The sequence below is a fragment of the Mus caroli genome, chromosome 8, assembly GCF_900094665.2.
Source record: "Mus caroli chromosome 8, CAROLI_EIJ_v1.1, whole genome shotgun sequence".
In the NCBI taxonomy this organism is placed as follows: Eukaryota; Metazoa; Chordata; class Mammalia; order Rodentia; family Muridae; genus Mus; species Mus caroli.
The window spans coordinates 103135799-103156380 of record NC_034577.1 but is presented as its reverse complement, the minus strand read 5'-3'; the positions used below and the strand labels follow the sequence as shown (position 1 = coordinate 103156380).

The 20582-nt window shown below is 45.7% G+C and overlaps 1 protein-coding gene across 1 annotated transcript in view; it reads left to right on the top strand.

The window, feature by feature from the left end:
* Nucleotides 1–1698: 1698 nt before the first annotated feature.
* The window catches only part of Tmem231 (transmembrane protein 231), a 21950-nt gene continuing 3066 nt past the window's right edge, over nt 1699–20582 (top strand). Inside the window, exons 1-5 of the mRNA XM_021170437.2 lie at nt 1699–1864; nt 1963–2132; nt 16490–16618; nt 16888–17031; nt 19779–19860. Of these exons, the coding sequence (XP_021026096.1) occupies nt 1726–1864; nt 1963–2132; nt 16490–16618; nt 16888–17031; nt 19779–19860 (664 nt within the window). The 5' untranslated portion in view covers nt 1699–1725. The remainder of the gene's footprint in view (nt 1865–1962; nt 2133–16489; nt 16619–16887; nt 17032–19778; nt 19861–20582) is intronic.

Here is a 20582-nt window from a genome sequence, read left to right as displayed (position 1 = left end):
GTGTCCCCCCCCCCCGGGTTTTTTTTTTTTTTTTTTTTTTTTTTTTTTTTTTTTTGAGACAAGGTCTTTCTTTGTAGCCTTGGCTGTCCTGGAAGTCAGTCACTCTGTAGACCAGGCTGGCCTGGAACTCAGAGATCTGACTGCCTCTGTCTCCTAAACACTGGGATCAAAGCTGTGTGCCAACACCTTTATTTTAACTTTATGTGTTTGGGTGTTTTGCCTGCATGTGTGTGTCTATGGACCATGTGTCTGCAGTGCCCACAGAGGCTGTTGGATCCCCTAGGACTGGAGTTACAGTTGGCTGTGAGTCGCCGTGTGGGTGCTGAAAGTCAAACCTTGGTCCTCTGGAAAACCGGCCTCTCCAGCTTACTTACATGTTACACTACATTTATTTATTTATTTAATTAATTTATTTATTTATTTATTTATTATTTGTGTATAGATGCAGATGAGCACCATGACAGGCATGTAGAGGTCAGAGGACAGCCTTTCCAGAATTAAGATAGATGGTGGGAGCTGGAGAGATGACCCAATGGTTAAGAGCACTGATTGTTCTTGCAGAGGACCTGGAGAAAGGAGAATTGAGGGCCAGCACAGGCTACATAGTAAGACCCTACTTCCAAACAGGTAAAAATCTGTCTTCCATGTTAAGATATTGGTGTTAGTATTCACCTAAGTGATCAGCTAATGCTAACTTTGGGGAAGACAGTATCAGTGTTTATACCTAACAAAGTACAACAGAAGGAGCCATTTAGCAAAGTACCCTCTAACCTTTTTTTTCTCGAGACAGGGTTTCTCTGTATAGCCCTGGCTGTTCTGGAACTCACTCTGTAGACCAGGCTGGCCTCCAACTCAGAAATCCGCCTGCCTCTGCCGCCCGAGTGCCGGGATTAAAAGCATGCACCACCACACCCGGCCTTTTTTGTTGTTGTTGTTGTTTTTGTTCTAACCTTTAAATGACCAGGGGATTTGTTTCCTATTTTCTATCTTTCCTGCTATGGGGCATAGTGAAAGCATTAACCTTGAAGGCAAAAGTACCTGGTTCTAGGACTGTGGCCTTGTTATAGGAATGGCCCGACTTCAGTATGAACCACATTGGAGTTTTTGCATTGAAACAAAGTCTCCAGTATCTCCGGCTGATCTCAAACTCACAATGTAGCTAAAGATGACCTTGGACTTCTGATCTTCCTGTCTTCACCGGAAGAGTTGTTAGTGTTACCGATGTGGGCCAAGGTGCCTGGTTTAATGAAGTGCTGGAAGCCGGGCATGGTGGCACATGCCTTTAATCCCAGCACTCGGGAGGCAGAGGCAGGCGGATTTCTGAGTTGGAGACCAGCCTGGTATACAAAGTGAGTTCCAGGACAGCCAGAGCTATACAGAGAAACCCTGTCTCGAAAAAAAAACCCATTAAAAAAAAAAATGAAGTGCATAGTAGGCTAGCCCTCTACCAACTAAGCTGTATCAACCATCCTTATGTTGTGAGTTAATAGATGACCTATGGGATGGTGTCAACATCTATGCACATCTGATTTTGTACAATTAACACAGACTTTGGTGAGTGGAAATATCGTTACAGTTGCTTTCTTGAAGAGACGCGCAGGCACCGCACGAAATGCGTCTAACACAGGACACTCCTCCCGCTAGCTCCACCCCCTGCATGCCTGCTATTGGTTCCTCTGCCTGCGGTCGGTTGCCGTGGAGACTCGGCGCTGTGGCCCTGAGCTCATGGCGCTGTACCATCTCTTCTCTCACCCAATCGAGCGCGCTTACCGCGCGGGGCTCTGCTCCAAGGCCGCGCTCTTCCTGCTGTTGACCACCGCGCTCACCTACATCCCCCCGCTGCTGGTGGCCTTCCGGAGCCACGGTGAGCCTGCCCGGGCCTGGAGGGCCACACGGCGGGGCCAGCGGGCCCAGGCCGGCAATCCTAACCTGGCTCCCCCCAACCCGCCTTGTCTCTCGCAGGGTTTTGGCTGAAGCGGAGCAGCTACGAGGAGCAGCCGAATGTGCGCTTCCAGCACCAAGTGCTGCTCGTGGCTCTCTTGGGGCCCGAGCCTGAAGCCTTCCTCGCCTGGAGCACGTTCCCCACCTTCAACCGGCTGCAGGGGGCTCACCTGCGCGTCCCGCTTGTGTCGGTGCGTGGTTCCCGCCCGGATCCTGGGGGTGATAGGATGGGGTGAGATCCCAGTTTGGGTCATTTGACAGGGTGTGAAGGCAGAGTCTCGTGTATCCCAGGCTTGCCTTAAACTATATAGCCAAAGTCGTCCTTCAACAACTGATCCTCCGGCCTTCACCTTCCCAGTGCCAGGGATTTGTTATTCAACGCCCTGTTGGGGTATATGGGGTGCTAGGAATCAAACCCAAGGCTTTGTGCTTGCATTCGAGGACTTTACTCTGAGCCACTCTCAGTCCCACAGCTTGGATCTTAAGGAGCCACGAGGATTGGAAACAAAAGTCCCTTTGGCCTGCGCATGCTTAACTTTCTAGATAGTTTTACTCAGTTTCTCCAGGTGTCCCTAGAAAGTCAGCCATGCAGGCACTGTGTTTGCCGGACAACAAGAGTCCAGAGCCTGTTTCTGGTGCTAGTCATTTTCATTTTCTGAATGGAAAGGTGGCTGAAAAAAAAAAAAAACAAACAAACAAACAAAAAAAAAAAACCTTTTGATGCCTTGAAGGCGGAGTTCTGTACACCCCAGTACGTCGCTGAGTTCGAACATCACCACGCTGTAAAGACAGAAAGTACCAGTGTTTTTATGCAGACTAGATGCGGGGTAGGGCGGGGCAAGCGGTGATTGGTTGAATTCTCAGGTCCTGTTCTGGCCAAGCCACGCCTGTCTGGGTTAGGCTCCTAAACTCTGTGCCACACTGCAGCTGTCCCCTGTGAAAGGGAAACATTTTATTGTCTGCAGTGTACTGTTTACTTTCGCATAAATCAAGTGCTTCCTTACGGTCATCCCTTGCCGTTCATATAATGACATGGGCAGAGTGATGACTTTAACTAGGTGTTTGTTAGTAAATATTTTGTTTGTTTCTAACCTACACGTGCTATCTCAGCTGAGGCAGGACTGCCCCCCCCCCCCGACCTATACAGCAAGCTCAAGGCTATTCAGTCTCAAAAGCGTAGGGCTGGCATGTGAAGTCAGAAGTCAACTTGGAGGGGTCAGTTCCCTCCTGTCACTGTCCCGGGAATCCAGCTTGGATTCCCAGGGTTGGCTGCACCAGTCTTTACCTGCTGAGCTATCTCATTACCCATCCTTGATTTTTTTTTTCTTAATTTGCTCCAATCTTTTTACTATTAAAGTTAGTAAGTGAATAAACAAAGCTTTAACTAAATCTTACAGCTTTTTTATTCTTTTTGAGATAGGTTATTGCTATGTTGCCTGTCCAAGCTGTAAGCCCAGTTCAGCCCGCTACAAAGCTGGGACTACCGTCGTGAGGCCCAGGCATAAGTCATACACGTCTGAATGCCAGTGGAAGCGTTTTGTTGAAATTTCATGCACTTAGAGAAAACAAAGCAAGCAAGTAAAGTAATTGTTAACTGCAAGGAAATAAGCCACGAGAAGAAGCAAGGAAGGATGTGCAGTCAGGGTTGTGAACCGGACTTGCGGACTTGGACTTTCACAGTCTTAGTTACGACATGGAAGGCTGACTAAGCAAAATGCGGACCTAGGGAAACTGAAGGGTTGAGAGAGGGGGATGTGCGATGGGGCCTGGTGGGAGTGGGAGGGGAACTCAGGCTCCAGCTTTCCCCTTGGAATGGCATGAAAGAGGTGGAGACTCAGCAAATCTTATTTAAACATCTGGAAAGCGTTTCTTTCTTTTTGTTAGAACAGGGTTTCTCTGTGTAGCGCTGGCTGTCCAGTAACTTGCTCTGTTGACCAGGTTGGCCTCGAACTCAGAGATTTGTCTATCTCTCCCTCCCCTCTGCTACTACTGCCAGCCACCCAGCCTGGGGAGGACTTCTAACACACTCTCATTAAGTAACTAATGCAAAAGTTTTTGCTTTGGAAGTTTTTTGCTTTGTTTTGTTTTAACATCATTGAACTCTTTTATTCTTCAGATGGTCAAGACTCTTCCCCCAGGCCACCAACATATACCCCTTTAGTTTCTTGAGACTGCATGTCATGTCATCCAGGATGGCTTGGTTTTGTAGCCTAGGATGACCTTAAAGACTTTGTGCTGAGGAGACTGCAGTTGTGAGCCACCATGCCTGCTGTTTACTTATTTATGTGCTGGTTTGCTTATTTTATTTTCTGTGTGTGGGTACTTTGCCTATATGCACGTATAAGTGCACTGTGTGCATGCCTGGTGCCTCGGATCCCCTGGAACTGGAGTTAGAGACAGTTGTACACTGCCTTATGGGTCCTGGGAATGAAACCAGGGTCCTCTAGAGGAACCACCAGTGCTCTGAACTGCTAAGCCAGCTCTCAAGCTCCATTTATTAATTTATTTATCCCTAAGACAGGGCTTTGTAATGAAGTCCAGCTATGGGCCAGGTTGCCCATGAACTGGTGATCCTTCTCTTGCTAACTACTAAGATTACAAGCAAGGCCGGCCACACCTGGCCCCAGTTTTATTCTCAAGCCTCTAATGCAATAGAGCCTTCCTAATGCTTCCATCCTTTAACACAGTTCCTTATGCTGTTGTGACCCCAACTAAAAAAAATTATTTCATTGCTACTTCATAACTATAATTTTGCTACTTTTATGAATTGTAATGTAACTATCTGATATGCAGGATATCTGATATGCAACCTCTGTGAAAGGGTCCTTCAGCCCCCTACCTCCCCAAAGAACTTGAGATCCATAGGTTGAGAAATTCCGCTCTAATGCCTCTAGAGAAGAGTGATTGGGTGAGGGGCCAGGGTAGAGGTGGACCTGCCCTTCCCTGTGTACTCACTCACTGGACTTCTTAAGATCCACACTTCATGTGTTTTCTTTCCAAAGGTGAAAACAAAGTCTTTTTAGGCTGTAAGAGAATCTCACTGGAAAACACTTGCATACTATCTGTGAGGCCCTGGATTCAATCCAAACATTAAAAACAAACAACAAAAACCTATTGCTTCTCGGCCTTTTGGCTAAGATCAAATGTAAAAAAACAAAAAAAAATAACCTTAAACAAAATTAGTTCTAGTTTTGCCGGGCAGTGGTGGTGCACTCCTTTAATTCCAGCACTTGGGAGGTAGAAGGAGGCAGATTTCTGAGTTAGAGACCAGCATGGTAGACAAATAGAGTTCCAGGACAGCCAGGGCTACACAGAGAAACCCTGTCTCGAAAACAACAACAGCAAAAAAATTAGTTCTAGTTTTACTTTAAGACAGTTGTTTGTTTGTTTGTTTGTTTGTTTTTGGTTGGCTGATTGGTTGCTATTTATTTTTGAGACAGGGTCTCTCTACATAGTCCAGACCAAACTCCAACTCACTATGCAAGCCTAGGCTGGCTTCAAACTGGCTGTCCTCTTGCCACCACCTCCCAAGCATTGGGTTGGCTGGCAAGTGCCACCACGCCTGGCAAACATGGTGTGTTTATGTGTGGGGTTTTGGTGGGAGGTTTTCTCCTTATTTTCCCCCTTTACATTCCCATTGCTCTCATACACACTTCTGGACATTTGAGTCTAAGAAGTAAGGGAAAGTTGAGGTATTCATCAAAGCAAGAATAAACATTAGGCTGCCCTTTCGTCCCTCTTAACTTGCTCATTCGCTACCACTGCCTGGTAGCTTAGCAGGCTGCAGTCAGCTGCTTATCTCTGGAACCAGAAGCCCCTCCCTTGAGAGGGCTGCTCATCTTCTTCCTCTGCTCCTGCTAGGTGGTTCCCCTTTCAAATTTAAGAAGCTGCAAACTAGTTCTCTTTAATCCTGGATAGGTGTGCTGTGTTTCCTTTCATTTCTTTTTGTTTCCAACGGTGGGGCCCTACCCCACCGCCTGAAAGGTGCCAGGCAAGCACTCTACCTGTAAGCAACAGCCTGGATAATTGCACAGCTTGGAAAATGGGCCCTAGCTAGGATATTGTTCAGGGTAGAATGCTGTCTAGAATGTGTGAGCCTCTGAGATCAATCCCTATTGTACTTGAGAGTGTGCATGTGTGTGTGTGCACATGTGTGTGTGTATATGTGTGTATATGTAGACTCTTGTGTGCACGTGTACACACACACACACATATATACATGTATACACACATAGCACACACACACACTCCAAACTTGGTGGGCTAAAGTATGACAGTCATCATGAGTTTAAGGCTAGCCTGGGCTACACAGTGAGTTACAATTCTGGTAGGGCTAAAGTGAGACCCTGCCTTAAAAGAAGTAAAACAAAACTCCTTTTCCTAAATATCTCCTTTAGAACAATCTTCAAAACTTAATTTATTAGCCGGGCGTGGTGGCGCACGCCTTTAATCCCAGCACTTGGGAGGCAGAGACAAGCAGATTTCTGAGTTCCAGGTCAGCCTGGTCTACAGAGTGAGTTCCAGGACAGCCAGGGCTACACAGAGAAACCCTGTCTCGAAAAAACCCACAAAACAAACAAACTTAATTTATTATTTTTTTGTGTATGAGCGTTTTATTTTGCCTGCATTTATGGCTGTGTACCACGTGAATGCAGTGCCCATGGAGGCTAAAAGAAGAAGGTGTTTAATCCCTGGAACGGTAGTTTATGGACGGTAGTAGGCCATCATCACCTGTGTGCCGGGAATCAAATCTTGGTCCTCTGGAAGAGCAGCTCGTGTTAATCACTGGGACTGGAGGGACGGCTCAGTGGTTCTAGTGCTTCTCAGTTCCCAGTTCCATCCCAGGCAGGGAGCAGCCACCCAGGGGCTCTCATGCGCTCTTTTGGCCTCTGTAGGACTCAACACACATGTGTAAACACATAGACATACACAGAAAGAAATAAAAGATTTTTTTATGAATTGATGACTCAATACCACAAAAAAAAGAAAAGAGAGAGAGAGAGAAGACACTGTATAAAAAGGGCTGGAGAGATGGCTCAGTGGGTAAGAGCACTGACTGCTCTTTCAGAGGTCCTGAGTTCAAATCCCAGCAACCACATGGTGGCTCACAACCATCTGAAATGGGATCTGATGCCCTCTTGTGGGGTGTCTGAAGGCAGCTACAGTGTACTCATCGTGTGTGTGTGTGTGTGTGTGTGTGTGTGTGTGTGTGTGTGTGTAAGAAAGAAAGTTTTTAAAGAAAAAAATCTGGACTATCAATAAGCAAAACAAAATCCAAAGAAACCATAGATGTAAAAATACAGGTAAATATATTAAATGATAGTCACTTTGGAAAACAGTTTAGCAAGTCTTCAAAAGTTAAGCTTTTGAAGTACCTTATAACCCAACATTTAATAGATAACTAAAACCTACTCATATATGTAAAATTTATACGTGCATGCATGTGAGTGTGAAGTGTATAGTCTATGCACATATATGTATACAGGTGTGCACGTGTACAGTGACCAGAGGAAGATGCTGGGTGTCGGGCTGTATCTCTCTACCTTACTCCCCTGAGACAGGGTGTTTTGTTTTGTTTTTTAAGATTTATTTATTTTATTTTATGTATGGTAGCACACTATCGCTGTTGCTGTCTTCAGATCTCACTACAGATTGTTTTGAGCCACCAGATGCTTGCTGGGATTTGAACTCAGGACCTCTGGAAAAGCAGTGCTCTTAACCGCTGAGCCATCTCTCTAGCCCCTGAGACAGGGACTCTTTCTGAACCTAGATAAAGGCAGTGGTCAGAAAACCCTGAGATCCTCTGAACTTGTGGCCCCTCCTGTCCCAGCTTCATTAATAGCTGTCATTACAGGCACATACCACTGTGCCTTGCTGGACACCTTCACATGGTATATATTTTAGTATTATCATCGTCGTCATCATTATTGTTTTTAGACAGTCCTTATATAGCCCCCAGACTGCCTTGAACTTCTGATTCTCTGCCTCTACTTCCTGTATGCTGGGATTCAAAGCACTGACCACACACTCGGTTTATATGGTGCTAAGGATTGAACCCAGGGGGCTGGAGATTTTGATTAGATGCTAGGGTATTTGATAAGCCCACTGGTTATCATTTTTTCAAAGAGTAGGTTTTATGATATGTAAATTGTGTCTCCAATACTCATAAAAGCAGACAGGCAGGAGAGTAGTGTGTGATACAAGCAATGGTAGTAAAAATCCCTGTTGACCTACTATGTCTTCTCTATATTCCCCTATCTACTTGGACACACAAGAAGTACTTTATTGTCAGGTAGCATAGTTAAAGTCCTTTCTACAGTATTTGGCCTGTGACAAACAGCAAATATTAGCTACTAATTTTGAAAACATCATATAACTTCATTTATTCTCACAGTGACCCTGTGAGGTGAATTGAGAGAACACTGTCCACCATTTTACCTATGAAGCCATAGACTCACCGAAGGACTAATTTGCTCTGGTTCTTTGTTGTTGTTTGTTTGTTTGTTTGTTTGTTTATTTATTATGTGTACACTGTAGCTGTCTTCAGACACTCCAGAAGAGGATATCAGATTTTTTTTTGGTACGGGTGGTTGTGAGGCACCATGTGGTTGCTGGGATTTGAACTCAGGACCTTTGGAAGAGCAGTTGGTGCTCTTAACCATTGAGCCATCTCACCAGCCCTGCTCTGGGTTTTATGTGAACAGTTCTAGCTGGGCATAGCGGTGCATGGCTGTACCATCTGCTCCTCACAGAGCTGAGACAGGACGATCACAAGCTCAACAAGTAAGCCTAGATATCAAAATATAACAATACACAATGGGAAAAATGCATATTTTATTTTATATGCTTAATCATAGTCCATGAAATACTTTTAGCTCTGAATATATGCACCCAGCCTGGCTTCACCATGTCTAGGAAACTGTCCAAGGAGTCAAGGAAGCCATGGTTTTTATGCCAAGGTTTGACCAACACGGGGAGGTGGCTGTAAAGTTGCTAATTTTGGAAAATGCTCCAGAGTCACAGACAGTAGCCTTGCTTCTGCTCTGGTCAGCTCACCTATATCAGTGTCTCCAAGACCCCCCATGTTGTTGGGGGTTGTTTGTTTGTTAGTTTGTTTTAATGGGTTTTTTTTGTTGTGTTTTTGGTTTGGTTTGGTTTGGTGGTTTGTTTTTGTTTGTTTGTTTTGGTTTTTATTTTTCGAGACAGGGTTTCTCTGTGTAGCCCTGGCTGTCCTGGAACTCACTTTGTAGACCAGGCTGGCCTCGAACTCAAAAATCCGCCTGCCTCTACCTCCTAAGTGCTGGGATTAAAGGCGTGCACCACCATGCCCAGCTTGTTTTAATGTTTTACAGTCTAGTTTTTATTATTTGTAAGTGGCCTTCTCAGTGACATGGCTCTGTTAAGGAAACAGGGCTGGAGATTAGAGATGGATGTCACAGTCTATAGAGAGGCCATGTGTCTAAGGACTCATTTTCCCATCTCTACCTCCGGGGTATGTCTTGCTGTCCTTGGCACCTGACAGTCTCTGGTGGCCTGCTTTAGTTCTCATTACCCATCTGTGTGCCGACATCCAAAGAGCCATCGTGGCAGGATGTGGTGGTTACAAGTCCAGAATCTCTGAGGAACTACACTTCTAGTCCACCCAAGACTTTGTAGCAAAACACGATCTGAAAACAACAGCAAAGGGCTGGTTGACGAGGGTTTGTAAACCTCAGCCCCTCGGAGAAGAGGGCATCGGATCTCCTAGAGCTGGAGTCACCGATGGTTGTGAGCCATGCAGTGGGTGCTGGGAGCTGAACCTGCGTGTCTGCGAGAGCATCCAGAGCTCTTAACCATGGGGCCATCATCCTAACTCCAACTAAACAAAAAAAGAAAGGTGATAACCCAGTAATGACAAGAATACAGTGAGGTGGACAGTGGTATACACTTGAACGTTCACATTGGAAATTACAGAGAAAAACGCCAGGGATAAAACAGGAACCAAACAAAACCCCAACAAGCCACAAGCCACCGTAGACGCCCTGGGAAACAGTTTTAAGTCGTGACATTCTGGCAACGGTGGAACTCCTTAGGTCAGCAGCCACCCTGGCTGGGAATGCAGTTTAGTGGTATAGCCCCAGCCTGGCAAACACAAGACCCCAGGTTCAATCCTCAGTAACAGGAAAATTAGCAGTAGCTCTGGCTGGCTGTCAGTCACCATCTCAGCTATAACCCCATCTCGCAATGATCTTGAGATGCCAAGTTGTGTCCCCTTTGCCTTCTGGTCCCTGTTCCCTTCTGCTAATGGAGCTCGAAGCTTACCGAGCCTTGCCTGAGGGCTGGTTGCTCCCTGCTAGAGTGAAGAACCACTACTGCTGTGGCCCAGATAAGGACTGCCCGCAAACAATCAAGTCAGGTATTTTTTCCATTTTCCTTCAGCCTTCCTGGTTCCTCTCTATATGACCTTCCTCCGAGCTCTGAGGTGTGGAGGGCTCTAGGATGGGACACTAAGAGATAAGCTATGCCCTAGGGGGAATCAGGAATGCTGACTATGCAGTATTGTCTTCAATAGAGCAGATATATATCTGGTTCCCACTGGGAAATCTGGGAATGGGTGATCTCTGCTATCTGTAGGGCCAGGCCACACCCGGATTCTCCACCACCACCACCACCATTGTTTATCCCAGACTCTTCCTCCCTAGACCCTGCAGCATTGTTTCTGGTCAACAGAACCTATTTTTTTTGTTTGTTTGTTTTGTTTTGTTTTGTTTTTGTTTTTTGTGACTAGGTTTCTCTGTATAGCCCTTGCTGTCCTGGAACTGACTCTGTAGACCAAGCACTTCTTGCTTTTGGGTTTTGGTTTTCAACACCCACATGTGGCGACTCACAGCCATCTGTAACTCCAGTTCCAAGGAATCCAACGCCCTTTTCTGACCTCCATGAAATTGTTGTGGTTTTGTTTTCTTTCTTTTTTGTTTTTGTTTTGTCTTTTTTTTTTTAGATATTTAGTTTTATTTATTATATGTGTATGAGTGTTTTTAAAAGTCACAGAGGGGGTTGGAGAGATGGCTCAGTGGTTAAGAACACTGACTGCTCTTCTGAAGGTCATGAGTTCAAATCCCAGCAACCACGTGGTGGCTCACAACCATCTGTAATGAGATCTCATGCCCTCTTCTGGTGTCTGAAGACAGCTACAGTGTACTTATATATAATAAATAAATAAATCTTTAAAAAAAAAATCACAGCTCTTTAGCTGATTCAGTAGACAAAGGCGTTGGCCACCAAGCCAGACAACTGCGCTTCAACCCCAGAATCCACATGGGAGGAGAGGACCTATTTCCTGTAAGCTGTCTTCTGACCGCTACTCATGGGCCATACGCACATAGACACACACAAATAAGTAAGTAAATGTCATTTTTAAGTTCCAAAATACACATATATTTTCATACAAATGAAGTGATGTGATTTACACATTTTCTTAGCCAGGTATCAATTAGAAACTGAGCTAGAACTAGTGTTGAGGTGTTAGCTCTCTGAATGCCTCCTTTTTTAAAAAACAAAACAAAACATTGTATTTAGTTTATGTGTGGGGGTGTTTTACCTGGGTGTATGTCCATGTACCGTAAGTGTGCAGTGTACTCAGAAGCCAGGATGGATCTCTGGGACTAGTTTTGAGCCACCACGTGATTGCTGGAAATTAAATTTGAGTCCTCTGGAAGAGCAGCCAGTGCTTTTAACAGCTGAGCCATCTCTCCAGCCCACCGTCCACCGGCTCACCCTGGAACTACTATCATCACAGTTTGTATAGTCACCGGGTTTGAACTCGATCCGACCTCCTTAGGCTCATGTGGGAACACTTGGTCGCCAGTTGGTGGCGCTGTTTGGAAAGGTTGTGGAACATTTAAAGATGAAGCCTTGCTGGAGGAAGTATGTCATTGTTAGCTAGCCTTGACTCATGTGTATGAAAGGAGCCTCCTCCTCAGCCTTCTCACTGTCCAGGTGACCTGCTGTCACCCACACTTGGCACACAGACCCTTGCTTAGCCTGGATCGCCCTCCACCCATTCCCCCGCTTATAATGTCAGGGTGCCAGCAAGTTAGATCATCCCAAACACTTGCCGTCAAAGTCTCAGTTAATTTCCACCCTCTCCACCTTAGCCTGCTTCAGCTCTCTGTGTCACTTGAGAGTTACCTGGTGCTGTCCTGGGTTAGTTTGTCACTCTTGCCGGCAGAATACTACCTTTGTACAGAATGATGCTTCTTGCCCTCGTCTTTGGTTTTGGTTTTTTGGGGGGTGGATGTCAAGATGCGTGTTCCTTTGAGGTTATTGATGTATGTATTTATTTCATTTTAGGATTTGTGGAAATATTTTTGTTTGTTATTTTTGTTTTGGATTTTTTTGAGATAAAGTCTTACTATGTAGCCCTCCCTTGCCTGGAACTTACTATGTAGACCAGGCTAACCTCAAACTTTGCCCAAATAATATATATATTATTTGGCCCTATTGTTGTTGTTGTTATTTTATTGGTTTAAGATTAGTTCTAGTATTTTGATTTATGTGTGTTGTGTATATATTTCTATGTGTATGTACACCTATGTGGATATGTGTACACTTAAGTTTCTGTGGGGAGCAGGCCACTGGGATTCCCTGGACCTAGAGTGTCAGCTGGTTGTAAGGCAGCCATTATGAGTACTGAGAACCGAACTCTGGTCCCCTGGAAGTGCAGCACACAGTGCTCTTAACCGATGAACTAGCTCTCCACCTCCTGTAAGACTAAAACAGGAATGATATACTGCTAACTTTCAGGTTAAGGTTACTGTTTGCAGTAAAGACCCTTAAGAATAAGTTCCTGTGCACATTAAGGTTTCTGTTTGTAGTTAAAGAATAAGTTCCTGTTTGTCCTGTGCAAGTTAATGTTTCTATGCATAATTAAAAATAAGTTCCTGGTCAGGCAGTGGTAGCGCACGCCTTTAATCCCAGCACTTGGGAGGCAGAGGCAGATGGATTTCTGAGTTCGAGGCCAGCCTGGTCTACAAAGTGAGTTCCAGGACAGCCAGGGCTACACAGAGAAACCCTGTCTCGAAAAAACAAACAACAACAACAATAATAATAATTTCCCATTTCTTAGATCTGATGTAAACTCTAAGACATGTTTTTCACCCTACATTAAGTGTGTGACCTCATTTGCATGATGAACCTATCCTTGCCTTACTTCCCTTTCACTGTTTATTTGATTGATTGATTAGTTGATTGGTTGATTTCCGCCCGCCCCCCCCCCCAGACGGGGGTTTTTCTGTGTACCTTCCTTGGCTGTCCTAGAACTCCCTCTGTAGACCAGGCTGGCCTTGAACTCAGAGATCTGCCTGCCTCTGCTTGCTAATTGCTGGGATTGAGGGCGAGTGACACCCCATCCATTCATAATTTTCTGAGACTGTATAACAGCCAATCCCCTGCCTCTCACACTTTATCACGCACATAAAAGTGACCTCAAGAGGCCAAAGGGGGTGGCTCTCCAAAACCCCAGCTTAGGGAGAGGCAGTTGGTCACAGGTGCACCCCAAAATACAGCTTGCTTTACTCAATGGTGGCCTTGTTTTTCTTCTTGAAACAGGTAACATCCCCTCATTATTAGTTTTTTAAGATGGTATAGCCCAGGCTGGCCTCAAACTTGGAATGTAGCTGAGGATGACTTAAACTCCTGTCCTCTGTCTCCTCCTTCCGTGTCCAGTTCTTATTTTTTTATTTCTTTATTTTTTTGAGACAGGGTTTCGCTCTGTAGTCTGGGCAGGCCGTTTATTCTACGTAGCCCAGGCTGGCCCCGATTTTGTAACGTTCCTTCTGCCTCGGCCTCTTAAATGTTGAGATTTTGGTGTGTCCCACCATTCTTGGCTACTGTCTGTCTGTTTGCTTTATTTCTATTTTTTAGTCTTTTTTTCTTTTATCTGAACAGTTTAGTTAATACTAAAAGGAATTGAAGGTAAAACCACCTAATCTCCACTTGATTAGCCAAAAAGCTGAAACACAGTAAAATACCCGATCTTAAACTCTGACTTCCTGTGTCTAGATTTTTCTCTTCTGTCCTGTGTGGATAGCACTTGATCTGTCTGAGGCTTGACGCAAATTGTAAAAATCGAGTGAGCGAAATGAGTTCCCCTCCCTATCACATCCCTTTGGGGGGTGGGGGTGTCCCTGTCCTCCTAGCAATTCTCTCCTGGCCCCTCCCCTCTTGTCGACAGAGAATCTTCCTCTTTATTTTCCTGACTGGCCGTAAGGTCCAGAAGGTAGCTGTGGTAGTCTGAATATCAATGGTACCTGCAGGCCCATAGGAAGTAGCACTGTTAGGAGGTGTGGCCTCACTGGAGTGGGTGTGGCCTCACCGGAGGACATGGGTCCCCTTGAGGGTGGGCTTGGAGATCTCAGAAACTCAAGCCAGATCCAGGGTTTCATCTCTGTCTGCTGCCTGACAATCTGGACATGGAACCCTCCAGCACCAGCTCTGAGTCCTTGCTGCCCTGCTTCCCACCATGATACTGAACTAAACCACTGAACAGCAGTGGCCATGGTGCCTCTTCACAGCAACAGAGCAGTCTTCCTTATAGCAACGGACGCTAACTCACAGAAGGCCAGGCAGCCGCTTTCCCATCCCATTCATACCGACGGGTACATAAGTGGCTCTGTGACTCTATCAGCCACCCTGCTAACAGAGTTCCCTCCTCCCCCAGAAAGCTGATAATCAAGGACGAGGAGAGAAGTAGCCAGTGGAGGAAGGACAGTAGATGACAAGGAGTCTAAGACAAGGACATTGCTGTCTGGAAGGAAAGAAATCACTTAAAGGCTCCAAAGGCACCTATCTTGGCTCCAACCTTGCTCATTTGAGAAACAAAAACTCTTGGCTGCAGAGAGGTGTATATGGGTGGGCAACGTGAGTGAGCCGAGGAGGAATGCTTGCGGGACGAGCTTAACATAGAGGCATTGATGTGTGTCAAGGCCTGGCAGAGGGGTTACATTTCAGTTCCGTCCCTCCTGCTGGCCACTGTCAAGTCACTGTGTCACAGCTGAGACTGTGGGGACCACCTACTGATCTACTTTTAACCGCCCACATACGATTTTTGACTTTTCTTATGCCCTTCTCTGATTTTTGTCAAATATTTGTGCTCTTGGTATCTTGTTGATCTGAGTTTCCTTTTTGTATTTTATTGATTGATGCTTCGACATGAGTAATGAGACAGATAGTCCAACCAACCAACCTTAAGTATCTGTAGCAAAGTCACTCGAGATTTAGGATGTGCAGATAGGGGCTACACATAACGGCTCAGTGGTTCAGAGCACTGGCTGATCTTGCTTCTGCAGAGGACCTGAGTGTAGTTTCCAGCACCCACATGACAGCTCACAGCCATCTGTAACAACACTTTGAGGGCCTCTTCCACAACCCTTCTGACCTCTGTGTATAGCAGGCATGCATTCAGTGCACAGACATATGTGCATGCAAACGTTTATACACATAACAATAAATCTTAATAAATAGCGCTTGGTGGATTAGAATAGCACTTGCTTGGTAAACACATGATGATTAGAGTTAGACTTTGGGCTTTTTTCTTTTTTTCTTTTTTTTTTTTTTAAGGTTTACTTATTTATGTGTGAGGGCTCCATCTGCATGTACACTTGTGTGCCAGAAGAGGGCATCAGATCCCATTACAGATTACTGATGGGATCTTAATGGCCGAGCCAGCTCTCTAGCCCTGCTCTTTCCATTTGGACAGACTGCCTCAGGGATGGAGCTAGCACACAGGGGTCAGCGCTAGTCTAGTGTGTAGGAGACCCTAGCCAATCCCTAGCTCCCTAAACAAAGAACAACAGGAATGAGAGCTAGGAGGGAGAGGAGAAAGAAACTCCTCTCTAGGGGCTGGAGACAGGGCTCAAGTCTGTCCTTGCAGAGGACCCAAAGTTTGCACCTTCCTCAGGCAGCTCATAGTCACCTATACCTTGAGCCCCAGGGTGTCCAACAGTGTCTTCTGGCTTGCATAGTCCCCACCCACCCACCACCCACACATATAACTAAAATAAATAACAATGCTTTTGTTTGTTTTTTGTTTTGGGTTGTATGTAGGTGTTTGGTTTTGTTTGTTTGTTTTTATTTATTTCATGTATATGAGTACACTGTAGCTCTCTTCAGACATACCAGAAGAGGGCATCAGATTTCATTACAGTTGGTTGTGGGCCACCTGAATTGGACTCAGGACCTCCAGAAGAGCAGTCAGTACTCTTAACCACTGAGACATCTCTCTAGCCCTTCTTTTTCTTTTTCTTTCTTTCTTTCTTTCTTTCTTTCTTTCTTTCTTTCTTTCTTTCTTTCTTTCTTTCTTTTGTTCTTTTTGTTTTGTTTTGTTTTGGGTTTTTGGTTTTCCAAGACAGGGTTTCTCTGTATAGCCCTGGGCTCACTTTGTAAATCAAGCTGGCCTCGAACTCAGATCTGCCTGTCTCTGCCTCCCAAGTGCTGGGATTAAAGAGGCATGTGTCACCACTGTCCAGCTATAACAATTCTCTAAGAAAGTAAATCTCTTCCTTTGTAGTCCAGAGAAGAAGACCGGAACCAGGATGGAAAAATGGATGTGCTGTACTTTAAACTTGAACTTCCCCTGCAACCCACAGAGCATGTCCTCGGTGTGCAGCTAATCCTGACCTTCTCCTACCAACTGCACGTGAGTCTATCCTCTCTGTGCCCTCTTCTCCTCCTCCTCCTCCCTAGGGAGAGCCACACTGCAGATGGCTCTTCTATGGAAAGTGATTGGGAACTTAACATAGACAAATTGAGTATTCAAAGTAATAGGCCTTTCTGGGCAGAAGGTTCCTGAGTGGGCTATCACACGCATGCTGGGCCTATCATCTTCAGCTGCTGACAAGTGAGTTGTGGACCCCCCAGGCTCTTCAGACCTGACAATGGCATCATCTCTCTCCCTAATGATTTCAGAGAATGTCAACATTCGAGATGCAGAGCATGGCCTTTCTCCAGTCCTCCTTTGCTGTCCCTGGGTCACAGTTACACGTGAATGGCGACCTGAGGCTGCAACAGAAGCAGCCACTGAGCTACCGTGGCCTGGACATCAGATACAACGTAAGGATGCCCTTGTTGTCCAGCACCTTCAGGCCTAGGATTGTCACAGCCTTCGAAGGACAAGAGATTTAAGCTTAGAAATAGCATTTAGTTCTTCTTGAAGTGTACGAGTGTTCTGCCTGGATGGATGTTGGGCACCATAAATGTGCAGTGCTGGACCCAAGCCCACGTCCTTAGAAGAGTAGTCAGTGCTCTAAACCACAAACCATCTCTCCAGCCCCATCATGAATCCTTTCTTTCTTTCTTTGTATAAAGATTTATTTATTATATACACAGCATATATAGTTCTGCATAGATATATCTGCATGTCAGAAGAGGGCACCAGATCTCATTATAGATGGATGTGAGCCACCATGTGGTTGCTGGGAATTCAACTCAGGACCTCTGCAAGAACAGTCAGTCAGTGCTCTTAACCTCTGAGTCATCGCTCCAGCCTAAATGGAGTTGGAGGGCTGGCTCAGTGGTTGAGAGCACTGGCTATTCTTCCAGAGGACCCAAGTCTGATTTCCAGCATTGAGGTAGCGGCCTACAACTGCTTGTAGTTCCACTTCCAATGGCTCCAACATCCTCTTCTGGGCTCCTCAGGCACTGTGCACACATGGTGCACAGAAACACATACAGACAAAACACACATACACATAAAAAATAATAATTTTTTAAAGATTTTTTTATTTATTTTATGTATATGAGTACACTGTAGTTGTCTTAAGACACACCAGAACAGGGTGTCAGATCATATTGCAGATGGTATGAGCCACCATGTGGTTGCTGAGAATTGAACTCAGGGCTTTTGGAAGAGCAGTCCATGCTCTTAACAACTGAACCATCTCTCTAGCCCCTAAATTTTTTGTAGAAGTAAAAAAGGCACACCTTGGTTTATACCCAGAGAGAGAGGGGAAGCATTCTTACCAAAGAACCAAACTGTCTATTGCTTTCAGGTACACACATTCCAAATCTATTCTGTGTTAGTTTTTGTTGCTGTTTGTTTGTCTTGTTTTGTTTCTTTAAAACAGGGTTTCTCTGTAGCCCTGGCAGTCCAGGAACTCGCCCTGTAAACCAGGCTGGCCTCAGACTCAGGGATCCACCTGCCCTGCTGTGATTAAAGGCATGCATCATCACCAGGCCACCTTCTGCTAGTTTATTGCTTGCTATGACCATTCCTGACAGAATAACCTGAAGGGGGAGAGATCTATTTTGCTCACATTTCATAGGTTTTAGGCTGTCCCTGTAGGAGGGAGGGGAATAAAGAGCTCCTCGTGCTGTAGCCTGAAGGAAGGAGAGTGAAGCACGTTGGGACCAGAGCAAGATGCAGCCTGGAAGGACAAGTTCCCATGCCTTGCTTCCTCCAACCAGATCCCACCTTCCACAGTTTCACACCCCCTTAGCATCCCCCCAACCATCCAATATTGCTCACATTTTGAACCCATCAGTAGGTCAAACCACTGATTAGCTCTGAGCCCTCACTTGCTAAACTTCTCTGGAGATGCTCTGTACCCAGTGGTATGCTCTACTAACTTTCCGAGTGTTGCTCAAGCCAGGCAATGACAGTCAATATTGACTGTCACACCTTCCAAATGATCTCATAAAATGCCAGTGTAAATATATTTTTAAAAAATACTAGTCACCATTCATTGAACAGGTGACATACGCCAGCCCAGAGTGAAAGAGTTTGCCGGTGGGTGTGGTGGCATGCCTGACTTGGCAGCCCCTGCTTGGGAAACCGAGGCAGGAAGATGACTTGAAGCCAGGAAGTGAAGACTAGCCTGGCTAACTGAAATAAGAAAGAACCTTGCTCGTGTGTCACGCTTTTCAGTCATCGCCTTGTAAATGAGCAACACCTCGTCTCAAACAGAAATGAAAAGGAGGTTTATAAATGTCACGTTTTCCCGCCAGGACAGTGACTTCCTGAGGCACCGACTGGCTCAGGGCCAGCATTGTTTGTTTGAGAGCCCCATGGCCATGGCACATGCCAACAGGACCAGGGGTGGAGGGAATGTGCGGACAACCACAGGGTTAGCATAGCCTGTTTTCCTAGAACAGGAATTGGAGGGAAACTGCTGTTTTTACATAAAAGCCAACATGGACACATGTGGGGGAGGGGGCATCTCCCAGCTCTGTAGCCTCCTGTGCTTTCCTCATGCCCTTAAACCCACAAGGCAGCCCCTATCTTTTTCTGTGTGTGTGAAAGAGGCCAGCCTGGTCTACAGAGGGAGTTCCAGGATATCCAGGGCTACACAGAGAAACCCTGTCTCAAAAAAAAAAAAAAAGAGAGAGAGAGAGACAGACAGACAGGTGAAACCTGTGGTAGATGGACATTCGCCCTTATTTCTATCGATATAAAAGGTAAACTTGAGAGCAAAATGATTTAAATTACTATAAAGAGTTTACTCATCCTCAAAGAAATGATTGCTGAAACAGGGCTGGTGAGATGTTCAGTTCCCAGCATCCACACCAGATGGCTCACAACCACCTGTAACTCTAACTCCAGGGGCATCTGACGCCTCTGGCCTCCATGGGCATGCGTGCTCACATGTATGTGTTTATCCCTACCCTCTGACACGCTCACATACACACATAACTGTGATCAATAAAAATAAAGCACTATAAAAGTGATTACTGAAACAGGGCTGGGTCACAAGAATAAGTGTGGTCTCTGGGCCAGGGTGGCCTCCAGGACTGAGCCTGGGTGAGAGGCTGGGTGAGGGGAGGAGCAGAGTGCTCACAGCTGTCCTCCTGCCCCACCCCAGGTGTCCGTGATCAATGGGACAAGTCCTTTTGCCCAGGACTACGACCTCACCCACATTGTTGCCGCCTATCAGGAAAGGAATGGTGAGTTGTGGACCCCGGCTGGCAGACTTCCCTGGCTGCGGGGACCATGAGGACAAACCAAGGGGACGCAGTTCATGATGAAATCACAAACTCAGTGGAGGCTCCGGGATGGTGGGTGGATGGGCTTGCGGGAACTTGTTCTCTGCACACTGCCTTCAGAGCCACATTCTCTCCCACACACCACCTCTCCCGGAGCCCAGCATATTAGCGATCACTCGCCTTTCTTATCCCATCACAGGGCTGTCTGCTTTCCTCTCATTAGTGTGTAGTTAAGCCTAACTGAGTTATCTCTCATAATACACCTGTAAAAGAAGTCAGGGACAACTTCCTGTCCTCTCTTTCCAGACAGCAACGGATGGTGTGTCAGGCAGTCCACTTTTGTAGGCTGGTAGAAGAGAGGCACCCTCAGATCTGACTATAGATAGTGTTTGTTCCCTAAAGGAGCATCCCTAGGCTTGAGTCATCACACCAGGCTGGCTGGCGGTCTGACATTTTCCCTAAAGGCATCATAACTGTTTCTGGCAGCAAGACATTATAGATGATAGACACAAACGTTTCACGAGTGGGGGAGGGAGGGGTGCAATTCCAGTATTTCTTCTTAATTTTATGCAGTACAATAGCAGCAACAGGCTAGCAATACAATTCCTGAAACTAAATCTGACAACTGCTGGCCTGAAAATCAATTCTTTCCCTCTTTCTTTCTTTTTTTTTTTTTTTTTTTT